This window comes from Balearica regulorum, chromosome 2 (assembly GCF_011004875.1).
Source record: "Balearica regulorum gibbericeps isolate bBalReg1 chromosome 2, bBalReg1.pri, whole genome shotgun sequence".
In the NCBI taxonomy this organism is placed as follows: Eukaryota; Metazoa; Chordata; class Aves; order Gruiformes; family Gruidae; genus Balearica; species Balearica regulorum.
The window spans coordinates 2,422,816-2,438,586 of record NC_046185.1 but is presented as its reverse complement, the minus strand read 5'-3'; the positions used below and the strand labels follow the sequence as shown (position 1 = coordinate 2,438,586).

Genomic DNA, 15,771 nt, shown 5'->3' with positions numbered 1-15,771 from the left:
TCTAGATGTGAATGATAAAGTCCTCACTGATATTTTTAGAGGGGTACAATGTTATTTTACAGCGACTGAGTTGTAAGATAACCAAAGAAATCAAAAGCTTTGCAGGGTGGCATTTTTGCCGTCACATTTTCCAATAATCTTCAAATCTGCCAAACAAGTGAAAAGAAGCTTAGCTGAGTAGAACTGTTTTACACAAAATCGTGTTGACTGGTATTAAATATAAACCTATCTTTTATTTATTTATCAGTAGAACTAGTACAGGCTGTTCGGTTACATTTTTCTGGAACTCCTATCATGAAAATGAGATTATATTTTTCTGTGTCATCCCACTTGCCCATTTAAATGTTAGTTCAGTCTTATTTCTCTTAGATTCTTTTCAGATTTATTTGATATCCCAAATAATTTACTAAGAAATTAGCATCAAGATGGTTGAGTTAATTCCTCAACCAGCTCTTCAAAAACTCTTGGATCGCAACCTGCTAATATTAAAGCATTTATCCCAGGGGGATAAACACACTCTTCTTAGTATTAAATTGGAATGCGTTCAATCACATTAATACAATTATACTAAGTACCTTCTTTCTGAAATGACACTAGAAATAATCAGTGAACTCTTCCACCTTTTGGTAGTCTGTGGCCTTTCCGTTAGTCCATGAAAACTCATGGCCCGCTGTGACTCAGTGTATCCAGTTCTTTGAAATGTTATCTGCTAAAAGCTTTAGAAAAAGGATTAACTCACTCATATTGGGAGAAGAAAGGAGTTTCATTTGGCTGTACAGACCACCTGAAAAAGTTATTCAGCCTTTGTGCCTGCAGGGACCATTGATTTTATATGCCAGGAGTTTCAGAAGCAGAGACTTGTTTCCACTTCATGTGACTTGGTGATAGATCACAAGAAAGCCCACTGGGTATAAAGTGTCCCAACAGTATCCCCAGATCTCTTTAATAAGTGGAGGGGAATCCACTTAGACTAAGTTTGGGGTAATTTATCCAAGGCAGATCAAGTCAGGAACCGGTCTCTTCTTTTTTAGTAATGTGCATGAATGTGTTCCAGGGAGATACTTTAATCTGGCAGCCCAGGAATTAGTGTATGGATGACCAGATAAATCCAGCTGAAAAGCAATGTTACAGTTTTATCACTGCCTGAGGCTCAAAAGCCACAGGTGGAAAAAAGCGGTCTGTTTGCCATGTTTCAAAGCCCAAGTAAAACATCTCTCCTCCACTCTTCTGGCAATGGTTGTGTCTGCCTCGCTAACTAAAGTGGGGTTTTGCATTTTCCAAATGGCTTTCTTTCCCCCCACCACCTCCCTTTGACCACGTCCTCTGTGTTCTCTGTCTTTCAGACCGATTTTGAGAAGGACGTGGATATGGCTTGTAGATCAGGTGAGCACATCACAGGTGAGAATCAACAAGTGACCTGGTTTGGGGATTGAACTAGGCCATTTTTTTCCTTTCTGTTTTATTTGTGTGTGTCTTAGTGTCTTGCATGTACTTGCGTGGGCTGCCCTTACTCTTAACCTCAGCCAAAAGAAAGCAACACCCCTAATTCTCCCCTGTGCTTTGCTTATCTGATTTCCTTGTAGTTTTCTTGGCCTTTTAACTAAGATTCAGCCTTGCCTCTGAGGTATTATTTCTTACCTATGTCTCATGTAACACGATGGCAGAGAAGAGAAGAGAATCAAGGAAGAAGAGATTGGATCCATCTCTTCTTACTGTGATCCTTCTTTGCTTTAGCAACCCCTGCCCAAGGGGGGTCATACCAACCTCAGACAGCTCTGTGCTCAGGAGAGGTGTCTTTGAGAAGGTCTGGACTCTGGAGAGCCTTCCCACCACTCCATCTGTCTCCATGCACACTTCTAGTGCAGTTGTAAGCTGCCTGTACGTATGGAGGTGGGTCAGGTCTCTCCTCCTTTGCCTGCACCTTTCTGCTGTGTGTTCAATCACACATGTTCATTGTGACCCTGAAGATCTGCATGAGTTGACAGTCCCTTTCCCCAGTAACTCCCTTTTCTCTCATTCCCTTGGGGGTGTCTGTGCTGTCTGGATTCTCCTTTGTCTCTGCAGGTTTCATGCTGTCCTGGTCCTGGCATGCCTGACCATTTGGCTTGGGTTTTTTTCTTACCCTTTGTAGATATTTAGGCTTTTATTTACCCTCCCAGACTTCTCCGCTCTCCCAAGCAAGAGAACCAGCAGCTTGCTTGGCGCTTGAAAATAATTCACATCGTCCAAACCAGGATCTCCCCTAGCCAAGGACAGTACATACTGTGTCTTCAGTTACCATCATGGGGAAGCTTCTGTCTCTCTCTGTCTTCATTACCCTTCCTCCGCTCCTTCTTTCCTTCCTTCCTTCCCTCCCTCCCTCCCTCCCTTCTTCATTTCTTCCCTTTCTCTCCCTTTTTTCTTTCTTCTGTTTCTCCTCTCTTTCTCTTTCTATGCACCTGTCCCTTTCATTTATCTTTATCTAATCTATCATTTATTTATCTGCTTCTAATGTATTTATCTATAATTCATCTCTTTTTCTCTATCTTGCAATCACTTATTTATCTCTGTCCTCAGCTGTCCGTCGTGCTGTACCTGTTATTTATGTATTTCTATCTCTGTCATCATTTATCTCTGTCACTGTGTTTCTGTGTATTGTCTATCATTGTCACTATCATTTATCTATCTAATATCTATCTATATCTTATTTATCTTTTCCTGTCCTTCCCTCTGCCTCACTCCCTCTCCCTATGCTTATCAGATTCACAGTATATTTATCTCACTTATCCCTGTGATATCTTATTTCATGGTCTCTTTCTGTCCATTTATCTCTTTTCAGGGTCTGTCCATTTTGTTCTTTCTGTTTCTCTGTCTCACACTCTCTAATCTAATTTCTATCTCTCTCCCTCTTCTCATTTGTCTCCTTTCTTCCTTTTTGACACCAAAGACCTCAGTTCCAAAAAATCACGTGCAAAAAACGTGCATGTGAGACCAGGTCTGACTTGAAGACATGCTCAATGAACATGCATCCAGGCTGGGTGTTGGCACACACAGCCAGCTACACAGCCAGCAGCCCAGCTCATTCTGGAAACCAAGGCAGACCCTGAACTCCTGCAATAAAGGAGCTTTTCTGAATCTGCTGTCAAATTTCTTGCTCCCAAATCGAGCTTCCCACAGGAAAGGAAGGACCCGACTGGTTTCACATGACTTCAGGGCAGAGGACCCTGGATCAGCAGGCTGCTGACAGGCTAGGCTTCCCTTCCATTGCTTATACAATTTGTTTGTAGATGTCTGCCTGAAGACGTATTCCTCCTCTGATAAAGTACTGTTAGTCTACACCAAGCTAAGCAGTTAATAATAGTCCCCATTTTAGAGACCATTCTATATGGTGCATCATCGTATGCATTCTACTTATGGAATAATAAAAAATAATAATTGCCCATTGGTTGCTGGCCATCATTTCTCCTGGAGGCACCAGTTCTCATGTAATAACGGATTGGAGATATGCCTGATACTGCTCATAACCCCCTCACTTAAATTCACTGGTAGAATTGGGTCCATAGCTCAATGTTGAACACTCACTCTGCTCCATGCTTGGAGATTGCCAAGTGCAAACCTCTCCAAACCTACTTTCTGCAGCTGACATGAGCATGGAGAAGAGCCTGAATCAAGAAACCTTACTGACACTCCCAAGTGAAGGGCTTGACTTCAGTTACATCTTCCCACAGTATATGTCATGAATACGCTGTAATGCTCTGATTTATCCTAGCATGTCCTCTAGCAATGTCAAGATGACCACAGCTGCCATAGTTACACCCAGTCTGTTTATCTTTGAAAGCTTTTTAAAAGTTCTTTTATTCTACTTGGTCTCCTTGTCATCCTGCCTTGCCTGCTCTGTAGTCTTTGAGGGGACCTTTGCTCTTTCAGCATCCGTCGCTCCCAGTATGAGTTGGTTGAAAAATTAGTGTGTCCTCAGTCCCATGGGATGCTTCTGTCATGTCCTGCCTCTGTCCCAGGTGGAGCAGCTGAATAGTATCAGGTTACCCCAAAGATCCCTGTTTCTATTCCATTTGGAAAAAAAATAGGTAAAAGGACCTTTTTTTTTTTTTTTCCTTCTGAGATGGGTGAAGGGGAACATGCATTTATTTCTCCTTTCCTGTGCTGAAATACTGGGTAAGTAGCCTTCAGTCCCTCACCACTTTGCCCCTGTGATTTCCATCACCTGGTGACATCAAGGCTGACGTCATTATCTTCCTAAGGTCTTTGTTGCAGCCTGAACTCAACTGAGCAATAGATTCTTACGCCTAGAAAAGAAGCAGATGTCTTGTTGTGGGCAGTGTTGCGTGGGAGTGAGTGTCTGTGTGTCCTTTATATACCTCCTAATTGGCATGTTCACCTCGTCCTCAGTTTAAGGTTTTCCACTCCTATTAAGGAATATTCATGGCACTCCTTTCTATCCTCAAGGGAAATCGAGAAACACTAAATAATTAGCTCTCACACAGGCTTGGCATGATTACTAGAATGTAAGCTTTTTGGAGAGCAGTTAGAAATTCATAACAAAATGTGGTGTGTTTCACAATACCAAATTATTGACACTGAAACCATTCCAGGGAAAAGATACCTGAGGCAGTTCAGCAAGTTTAAAACAAAACAAAACAAAACAAAACAAGACTTTACATTTGAAATCATTGATAATGCTGCATTTTAACTATTTTCTGAATCAAAATAATTTTTGACATGAAAGCAACCTTTTATTTTAAAGAATTCTACTCCATGGGCTAGTAATATATATCTCTCTCATGTATTTACAAATACTAGATGTACTAAATAAGTACACATGTATTTGTTTTTCAAGATATTGTTATCAATATGACAATACTTGTTGGCCTAGTTGGGAGATTTGGCCATGTTTGTGTTGTAAAATTCCCATCACAGAGCACTCCCTCAAAATGAGAAAGTTTTTTTCTTCCCTAGCTTTAGTTTTGCCTTCAGCATCCTGGATTTAAAAAAAAAAAAAACAAAAACCAAAAAAACCCCAACAAACCAACAACAGTATAAACCACTGTTCTGCCACCATAGCCTCTTTCTGAGAGGTCCAAGGGAACATGCTAGCATGGCGTGACTGTGGTAAGTGTATTGATGTGTTAACAAAAACATAGGTGAAGTACTAAGGATACTTATCTGTCTTCCTAGTGCTGAATAAGGACATCACCACCTGCAGGACCTCAACCATCACAGGAACACTGAAGCGTCCATCACTGCCAGATGAAGAGAAATTGAAACTCAATCACCAGAAGGGGTCATCAAACTTTAACAGTCTTCCAGCCAATGTCTCCAAGATGCATCTTCAGGGCTCACCACACTACCTGGGGGCCATCAACCTGAATGAGTTCAGCAATCACACTCTCACTCTGAAGAAAGACAAGAACCAGCCGCCTAAGTCCATCTACATCTGTGATGGGGACATCTTCAAGAAGTTGGACTCAGAACTTTCCCGGGCACAAGAGCAAACACTGGACACCAGCTACGTTATTCTGCCTACCAACACATCTACTTTACGGGCCAAACCGCCCAAAGACGAGAGCAAATACAGCATCAATATTGACCAGATGCCCCAGACACGGCTCATCCACCTCAGTATGGCTACTGACCCAGGCTTTGTTGTCAAGAGTCCTCCACGGGAGCCTGTAACCATGACATGCAGTGAGGTGCAAGGTTCCCCCATGATACAACAACAGCAGCAGCTGGCTCCACAAAATATCTCCAACGAGTCACAGATTCCCAACAGCCTGTGTGACACAGGTGACTCAGGGAACTCGGGTGTGGTGTCCAAGAGTGAGACCGTCTCCACCCTCTCCATGAGCTCCTTGGAGGTAAGCATGTGAATTACTGTCTTGTTCTCAGATGAGAACGATGCCCTGCCCTCAACGTTGGCCACACTAGGTGTTTCAAGAGAAGCACCTTATGCCAAATGCAGCCCACCAAGCATTGCCAGTGTTACATTATCATGAGGGATCGCTGACATGGGATACCATTTTATAATCTAATGCTTAAAATCCCTCAAGACTTCCATGGACGTGCTCCATTGCTGGATGGACTGTCATTAGCCTTACAGGCAATGCAAAGTCCAAAGTGTTAACTTGTCAAAGACTTCATTTTAATGCAAGGCACATGGCTTGCATTACCTTTTCTCCTTTGATTCTCTGCCTCTGTTTCCCATTTTGATGACTTCAGTCATGATACAGATGAGAAAACCCTAGCAATCACAGATGTAGAATGTCCCTAAGGCATGCCTCACAATGCTCTTAGCATCAGTGGGATGTCAGAGGTTTTGCGTAAGTGCAGCCCTCTCCTTCTGACCTGTCATAACTCATCGCATATATTAACAATTCTCCCTAGACCATAGATCTTACACTGATGTCTGTTCTATTTTTTGCACTTATAGAATCATAGAATCATAGAAGGGTTTGGGTTGGAAGGGACCTTAAAAGATCATCTAGTTCCACCCCCCTGCCATGGACAGGGACACCCTCCACTAGACCAGGTTGCTCAAAGCCCCATCCAACCTGGCCTTGAACACTTCCAGGGAGGGGGCATCCACAACTTCTCTGGGCAACCTGTTCCAGTGCCTCACCACCCTCACAGGGAAGAATTTCTTCCTAATATCTAATCTAAATCTACCCTCCTTCAGCTTAAACCCATTACCCCTTGTCCTGTCACTTCTCAGCACCTGGACCTTTTCTTACCTGTTGTCCAAGAGCAGGTCTCAGCCATTGCTTTCCAAACTTCAGTCTTGACTGACCGATGCTCAAAAGCTTCAATAGATGAGTTGGCTGAGCCTCTCTGCTTTCCATTCTGTAAACCACCTGCAAGCTCACAACTAGGGAAGAGTCTTGAATTGACCACACTCCCATGCTCAGCCCTCCTCAAGGCTCAGTGTCTTTTGGTAGAGATCCCTCTAACTGGCTGGCACTTTCCATCATGAAGAGACAGAGAAATAGGTTAAAGGTGTGGGAAGAAGGAAAAGGAGAATGACTCTCCCTGTTTTTTCTACTGTGTGGTTGAGTTTGTGCATACTCAACAGCATCAACCCATTTACTAACCTTCACCCATCTCTTTTTCTTTTGAATACCCAGAGGCGGAAATCCCGGTATGCAGAGCTAGATTTTGAGGTGAGTACATCCCTTTCTGAATGTACTTTTCTAGGGATAAGATGAGAAAAAGAAATGCCGCTTTCTTTTCTTCCTGGCACTTTTGCAGGAGCGCTGCCTCTGCCCAAGTGCTTCTTCAAGGGTTTAAAAACAGTGGCTGAAAGAGTTGTGATGGATGCCTAGTAAGGCTTACCCTGTGCAGCTAAACAAATGGGTGATCTATATTTGTACATGCTTAATTTATGGAGCAGTAGCTTCTGTGTAAATATTTGTAAATCAAATGGCTTGGCCAAGACCTGTAATGTTTCCTCTGTGAGCAAAATGCTTACGGAGAGCTGATGCAGTGGTAGGTGACTGCACCACGTTCCTATATGGGAAGCACATGTACATTTGGTTGGTGGCCTAAATGCCTGATCATTTGTGTGCAACATCTGTTGCTTAACAGAAAGGAAGCTAATACATCCCCACTGTCACAACCCATTGTCAAGCCTGGCCTTTCACACCTATTAATGAACCTTACAGAATCAGCCTGGGAGGAAGAAGTCTATACTGTACATAGGAAAATGTCTGTCCTCACACCTGAGGCACAGAGTACAAAGCTTTGAAAGAGCTAGTCCACCACAAAAGGTCCATGGGGCTACTGAGAGCTAATGCAGCTATCTTGAGTACAGTCATGGCACCCTTCCTGGCAGAGCTATCCTTTCCCTTCAAAGCTGCTAGCTTATTCCAAAACAGAGGCACGTTAAGGGCCCACAAGGAGTTGCCTTAATGCTAGAATCACTTCAGAACTCCAGGTTGTGACCTTGGTCTGAAATTGAGGCACGATGGGTACATGATCCTTCAAGTTGATCTCAAACTATTTGAGCCGCCTCCTATTATATAGCACTTGGCAGAGTACAAGAAAGCCGTATTCAACATACTTTTACATGCAAAGGGAAGTCCTTGTAGAAATTGGTCCTGCCTCTCCTTCTGGGCAGTAGAAGGTAGAAGTGAAATGCAGAAGGGCCACAATATAAAGAAAAGGAAATTGTGGAATAGTCCCTGAGTGAACTTCTTCTACCCAAATCCTACATGTTTGGGTAAGCTCTGAGCACATTTGCAAAGGAGGCACACTAAGAACAGAGTGGGCATGGTGTCAGATGCCAGTTAAAGAAGGTCAGCAAAGCTTCCTAGGTCAAGCTGGTAGAACATTTCCAGTCAAGCACAAATTCTGCAGCATAAACAGTTGGCAGTTGCAGGTTTAGGGTAACCATAAGGTCAAAAATGGGTCTTTCCCACCATCTAATCCTGAAAATAAAGGCAGTGCTACACTGGGTCCTCAGAGAACTTTGAAGGTAGTTTAGGCACACCAGATTGCATCTGCAGGGAGACAGAGACAGTTTTTAATAATGTATGTAACTTTGGGGGGAAGACATGTTGTTTCTGTACAGCTGAGGGGGATTTCCTGACCTGTGGCCCTTGTGTTTGTTTCAGAAAATCATGCACACAAGAAAACGTCACCAAGACATGTTCCAAGACCTGAACAGAAAACTCCAGCACGCAGAGAAGGAGAAGGAGTCTCCAACAACGGACAGCAAGGTTAGTCAGACACTTGCAGAACCATCATCTCCTAGATTTCTCTAGTGCCAGCAGGAGCATGGGAAGAAGCAAGAAAGTTTAGGAGCCTTCAGTGAAAGCCTTACCTTGATGTTCTGTCCATGTATGTTGCAACAAGCACATGGGCACCAAACAGGACACAGAGGGTCACACAGGTACCACTGCTGGTCAGCAGCCCAGAAGGAGAATGTCTGTCCTTATGTCCATTCGTGGTGAATGCAGTCTGTGTTGTCTTGTTTGTCTCTGTTCCTTGTGTCCATGTCTGTTCTTTGCGTCTCTGTTCAGGTCGTCTCCAAGTGCCACATCCATCTACTCATAGCTAGGAATGGAAAACAGAACAGCCTTGAGGAAATCCAGGTGGAAAGGGGAGAGGGCAGAAGGCGGGGACAGCAGGAATCTTCTATCCCACTTGCAGGGGCCAAGGCAGCAGTGTTGGGCACAGTTATTTAGGAAAGCCACAGCAATGGGATTTAAGCTCTGATGGTGGCAGCACTCCTTGGGGACTGCATGCTAATTAAATGTAGCACGAGGGTATTTGTGGCAGCTGATCACCATATACATGGCTTTCCTCAGCAGGAGCAGACTTTCAGGGCAAGAAGAGACTTTGAGGGAGGCAAGCTGAGGGAAATACCTTGCAGCCTTTCATTGAGGCAGAGTTTTGGTACTCAAAACAGATATCAGGAGCCTGTGTAGGAAGTGATGTGTATAATGCAAGTAAGGGAGGGCAGGCTGATAGCACCTACCCCGTGTCTTAGCCCACTAAGCCTGCTGAGTGAGAGCCAAAAGGTTGCAAGGAAGTGTATCTACTCCAGTGGAAGGGAAGAACAAGCAGCAAGGTCAGGTTGGCAGTAAGAAATGAAATTTGGGTTGTGCCTGCACTCAGGAGAGTGGCAAGGTGAACTATTTATAATATTCTTGATCATTTGCAAACAAAGTCAGATCCAGGATGCACGGTCACCTGTGGCGTGGCCAAGGAGGCACTAGCTGGGTTTATTTTGATGGGACTCCCTTAGAGGCAAGACCAGAGCTTGGGCGGGTGATTGAACAAGAAGTTTAGCTTGGTTCTTTGTGGAAGCAGAGCACTGCAGAGCGTTTGGTCTGCTTTCAGATCTCACAGCATTGCTGTGCTGAGCTCTGGAGATGTGGTCCCAGCAAATCCTACTTTTATTGTGTGTGGCAAGGTGTCATTATGGGCTGTCCAGTGTTACAGAATGAGAGGGATAGTGAATCTAGCAGGCAGGTTCAGATCAAAGAAGCCTGTGTCAGCCCAGAATCCCAATGCATTTTACTGAGTTTCATCTCTGCTTTTTTTCTATTATTTAGGTATGACACAGCTGTAAAATCAGAAATGCCTAAATACCATGTAAAAGCTAATCTGTGATATGTTTGCAGGAGGGTTTTATAGATTGAGATGTTTTGAGCATTTCAGCGATGCATCTATCTAGAATTAAAGTTGCCAGTGTCAGCATCAAAGAGCTTTGAACTGCTGGAAAGAAGCTGTGGAGGTGGCCTTTGCATATTGACTCAATCTTTTTCAAGTTGTGATTTTTCCTTGGATGTAACCTGAGAGGGTGAGCTTGCAAAGATCACTATTGGCAAGTCAGTAGTGGGTATTAGTTTAAAAACATCCAAAGGAGTACAAAGAAAAATAAATAGCTTTCTTCACCCCTTTTTCTGCCATTTGCTGCTGGGTCTCCCACTGGAAATAATGCCGCATCTTCAGCTTGCCCTGAGAAGGCAAACTGCAGATACCAGGGATTAAAGTAACTACAAAAGAAATTTTTCTCTTTTATGTATGCTTAGGTTATAAAACGATGGAGTATTTCTTCTGGTGGAAGTGATAAAACTAACGTTAGCGTAAGTCTGGCTTTTGTTTTGCATTGAAGAGCATTGTAGACCTATCCCAAACCCTTCCATGACGCATGAATCCAAATACATTCCTTCACCTATAGCAAACTCCTTGTTGACATGAACGAGGTCATAAGGATCCTGGAACACCCTCTAACCCTTTCACACCTAGCATCACAGAGCAGAAGGGATGTTTACTGGGTCTAGTCCACCTGCTTGCATTGCTGTATCTTTGATTTCCCTTTTAAATAAGCAACCACAAAGTCAAGCTACCAATTCTCTCTCCAGCCCTGGCAGTTTCCCAGCCTCTCCTGGCAGCATGTTCTATTGTCCTTAGTCCTTTCCAAGGTATGATGCTTTTCCTTATCTTCTTGCACTTCCTCTCTCCTCCTTCAATTCCAAGATCAGGAAGGTGCTGCTGAGACTTGAACTAAATGTCTGCATAGGACAGACCTCCTTTGGGAATTCCTAGGAATAGTCCTGGCCCTTTTTAGGGATTGGTTTGGGTTTTGGTTTTGATGTAAACGCTAATCTCCTCTGCACTGGCCAGAACTGATTGCCCTATAACACTAAATACATAGTTCCTCTCAGATGAGCTACTACATTGTCAGATTTGAAGGAAGCACCAACAGAAGAATGGGAGGAAGAAACAGATCTTCTGTCTCTTTAGGAAGAGGGCTTGAAAATTCAACCGTCACATGTGTTTAGTGTTGAGAATTTCTCCAGCTTCAGTGGTAAAACATGATTTTAAAGGGGTCTTCAGCAAAGACCTGCAGGTTTGTACCAGCACATATATTCCTCCTCTCTAAGTATCCTGACACATTTAAACTTTGGATAAGTGTACACTTGAAAGATAAAGAAGACTGCCCTTTGCCCACTGTCCCAAAGTAGTCACTGGCAGAGCTGGAAGCATAATCAGGGACTCCTGCATGTTTGAGCTGTTCAGCTCTCCTCCTTTACAAGGTCCATTTCTGAAAGGCATTACTGATGTGAGAATGACGCAATCCCTATCTAAGGCAGCCTTGACAAATGCCTCTGGGCTTTTCTCTTATCCTGCAGATGTGGGGACAGGTTTGGGGGTGAATAATGCTTTCCCCTCACCCAGCGGCCAAGGAGTCCTTCCCTGGGACCTTTCTTCTCCCTTTCAATGGAGGGCACATGGTGGAAGCACATGTGTGATGCAAAGCACTGTGCAACACTGCTGCTAGCCATCGCATGTCACCATTTGAGTCAGAACGGCTGCAGCAAAGATCTGGAGACTAATCCACATGCCGTTGAGAATAGGGTGTCCCCACTGCCATCATCAGTTGGCCTGTCATCAAGTTGCTAATGATCAACGTTGCCAGGATGGTATGTCAGAGGCAGGCAATCAGGAGAACCAGAATACTGCCTGAAACGCCAACCACATCTGAAACTTGACCATGTTTAATGCATTCCCAGGAACCACTGTGGCAGCAGTGTTTGCTGCAGTTATTTTGCTACAAACCAAAGCACACTGCTAATGCTAAAGTAACTTGAGTCTCAGAGTACAATAATACAGAATTGTCCTTCCTTGGGCAACAAAGTGGGATTTTTCCATGTTTTCTTCCAGTTTATTATAAGAAATCAATTCCATGTGACATGTACTTTCTTATATATGTACCTCAACTATAACAGTTGTCCCATTGGAAGCACATTCAGATATTCCCGATTAAAATCACATTGTCCAGCAGCATTCACGTTCAAAGCATACAGGACCACACATCCACCTGCTCTTGCCTAGGCCAGTTCACCATGGCAGAGTACAGGGATCTCACTCATTTGTGGCTTTATGAGCTAATCAGGGATGTAGACATTATTATCCAAAGCTAACTTTTCAGTGTCAGGGAATTAAGATATTATCAGACAGACATGCAACAAGATCTGATGACTGCAAGTTGAAAAGTCAATTTTTAAATGCACTAACAGATCTCTGTATGACCCTACCGTGGGCTATGGTAATTTTTCTCTTTTGCAGTCTTCAAGTTCAGATGAAGCAAGGAAGAGGGAGATGTTTTTTGAAAAATCAGCCCTTACTCAAAAGGAAGTTACAAGGTTGTAGGCAAGACCCCTTTGCTCTTGTTGTGCTGGAATATGGGACAAATTATCTCTGTCCACCTGAAGGGACTTTGAATCTAAAAAAGAATATCTCAGGACCAGCTGGGTTTACTTGCAACCAGCCTATGTGTGGTTGTTGCACACTGTTGCCCTTCCATTTTATCCCAGACCAAACTGGAAGCTGGTGTAGACCCTGAGCAGAAAACTGAATGAGCTGTGTTTGTTGAATATTTATCCCCTAGACAGCTTATTTGCAGCCAGGAAGCATGAAAGGAACCAAAGTCTTGGAGACAAGCACAGAAGGATTTGCATCAAAAAAACCCAGCCATCCACATCACATATCCTAAATGATTAAAATTAAAAACTGTCTCGGTGTCTGGGATCGACCAGGTCTTCACTTTTAAGGTTACAATAAGTAGTGAGTGGCTTCTACCTGGATCGTAGATATTTCCTCATAGCAGCTTTAAGGCACATTTTGCTGCCCAAACAGATGCATGTGAGGTTGGTACTGCCTCAGACAGCAGAGTTCTTCTTTCCTAATTGCTCCCATCACTTTGAGTTGCTCTTTAGCTACCTGATTGCTACCAAAAAAAAAAAAAAAAATTCCATCAGTGGAAATTTTATTGTAAGTTTGTTTCCCCATTTAAAAGTCTGCCCTTTGCCTGGTAGAGTGTAAGCTCTAACATGCAATTTTTTCCCCTGCTTCCCCCTAAATACACATACTTCCCAAGGTCTAAATACCTGCAGCTGAGAGCTATCCACATTAAAGCAGAGCAGTGGCTATTTTCAAGCTACTTTGTACCACATGGGAAATATTTTGCTGTACAGTTCTCTATTGTCAGGGTAAAGCATCTCCAACACTGCTCCTCCCTGCGAGTTAATTGCTAAAGAAATTCCAGTGCTTGGGTTGGACATCAGGAGGGGTTCACATGCTCTGCAACAGCATGGTACGAAAGCGGAGGCTTTGCAGCCTTTGAAGGAAGCAAGGGCTTTGTTTCTTCTACCCTTAGCGCCAGCTTTGAAAGCAATGGAAGTGACACTCCTGCCTTCCCCCTTGGCAGGAGTCCTTTGATCCAGCTCCATTAGAGAAGTTTGAATCACATACATATTCCTCTCTCCTTGCCAGCATCTGGCTTTGCATTCATTTTAAACAGCAGCTCTTGTGCAGAGGTCAGTGAAAGCTGTGCTGAACAGAGCTCTGCAAATTTCTCTGATTTGCTCGTTCTTGCTTATTAGCCACTTGTTACGTTTAGCTCCCTGCAGCTCCAATGGCTTTTGCTTTGGCTGGAGCCCTGTCCTGGAGTCCACATATAGAATCTGGACGTGGTCTGTAACTTAGCTCTCAAATCCAGTCCTATCTTTCTGTTGGTCCTGGACCAGCACTTGCTCCAAAACCCAGTGGAAAAAATATACAATTTTTTTATTTTTTTTTTCTGCCATTCTATGACTTTTTACTTATCTCCTGCTAGGCAATGTTTCTGGCTTGATTACTCAGGTCAAGATTTTTCTTAGCTATCCTCTTCAAACACCTGGAGGGTATACTCATCCCACCAGCACTTGCTTTGGAATCTAGCAGAGTAGTGAGAAAATAGGAATATTGATCAATATTGCAGTCACTCCTACTAATGGCTGCATGTCTCCCTGGCATGCTCTGCTGCATGACAGAATTAATTCCCTTGCCTGCTGACTACCTGGCCTTTTGCTAGCTGGCTGGGGAGCTGGGAGCCCTGCTCCAGGGTGGGAAAATTTGTCTCCTGTCCATGGGAACCTCTTTGCATGGGCTGAGACCGGGTGTGGAGGAGCTCAGATGGTGGTGGTTGTGTCAAAATCTGTCTCGTTCCTCACTGAGGAATCAGAAAATCGGGAGGCTGTGCTCCTCCTGTGTGTCCCTCTGCAAGAGAAGCTCCACGTACAGGTAGGGTATCTCCTCCGTGGCACGAGTTTAATCATCTCTGCACTTCTTAAAGGCTTTGGTAACTGGCAAATTTTAAAAGACCAATTAGGGTAACTTTTATAGGGAGGAATGCTACATAAAGTATAATAATTGCTACAATAAATTCTGTTATGAAAATGACGTCAAGCCTTAATTCATTCAGCCATAAACCATCTGTCAGCTACCGAATGTCCAAATATACCGTCAATCAGCAGTTCACCTCCTCCTGTAGATCATCTGATAGCTCGTGTCCCAAATATCAGGCATCAATTACTCTGAATTTCTCAAAGAGACTTCTTATTCCCTGTATCCTCTGTGTCGACATTCAGTTCTGGCTGTGCCATTTGATGCTAACCAGCCATCAGCTGCTCCAAAACCCTTCAGTTTCCACCAGCAGATTTCAGCTCCTAATTGTTTGGACTGGTTACCCAAAGGATTCTATAAAGAATTTGGTTTTGGGTGTTTTTGGTCCCCTCCTGGAGTCCCTAGGTGTCCCTGTGAGGCATGGGGCAGCCTTGAATGATTTCAGCATTTTTGGGAACACCTAGTCCTCCGTGTCCACCGAGTGGGCTCCTCAGTAGACCATATGAATTGTCCAAAAGAGGATGGTATGTTAACCAGCTGGATTAACAGCAGGAATCTCCTGGAGAATAGCTTGTTCCTCACGCTGATGGAACCATGGGCTTTCTCTGCAACCTCCAGGCAAGGGATGGTTTATGAGTCTATGGAAAGAGCCCCATAGGGTCTATGAAAGAGCTCCTTCATTCATTGCCTGTTCACCTTCAGCTGTGCATGGCCTCACAAGACTTTGGCTCACAGCAACCCCTACATGTTAGACCATCTGAACTTGAGAGAATACAGAAGCAGAAGACATTTTTATAACCCAGCAAATGCTGGGTATTTGAGGTGTGCTAACTGATTTCCATCAATGCAAGTTAAACCCACAAAAAAAAAATATTAAATTCTGAACACAGTCAGCCACTTCTTTTTATTTAGCTTTTCTTCTAAATGAAAAAAGAAAAAAAATCATCTTTGTAGTTCAGTAGCATAAAATGAAGGACCTGCAGCTACTTGTTTCAAACACAGAAAGGAAAATTTATCACTCTGTAAAAAAACAAGACAGCTTTCCCATTTTCTAATCACTTTTCATCGACATTGATCTGAAGATAGATTAGACAGCGTAAGCCA

At 43.5% G+C, this 15,771-nt stretch overlaps 1 protein-coding gene across 11 annotated transcripts in view; it reads left to right on the top strand.

The window, feature by feature from the left end:
• Positions 1 to 15,771, top strand: part of ADGRB1 (adhesion G protein-coupled receptor B1) — a 279,324-nt gene that overhangs the window by 255,644 nt on the left and 7,909 nt on the right. For 5 of the 11 annotated variants that reach the window (XM_075743187.1, XM_075743194.1, XM_075743191.1 and 2 more), the window contains 5 exons: positions 1,344 to 1,398; positions 5,173 to 5,852; positions 7,116 to 7,151; positions 8,604 to 8,708; positions 10,530 to 10,583. In XM_075743187.1, the coding sequence (XP_075599302.1) occupies positions 1,344 to 1,398; positions 5,173 to 5,852; positions 7,116 to 7,151; positions 8,604 to 8,708; positions 10,530 to 10,583 (930 nt within the window). The remainder of the gene's footprint in view (positions 1 to 1,343; positions 1,399 to 5,172; positions 5,853 to 7,115; positions 7,152 to 8,603; positions 8,709 to 10,529; positions 10,584 to 15,771) is intronic. The other 6 variants (XM_075743190.1, XM_075743189.1, XM_075743193.1 and 3 more) reach the window with 3 other exon arrangements.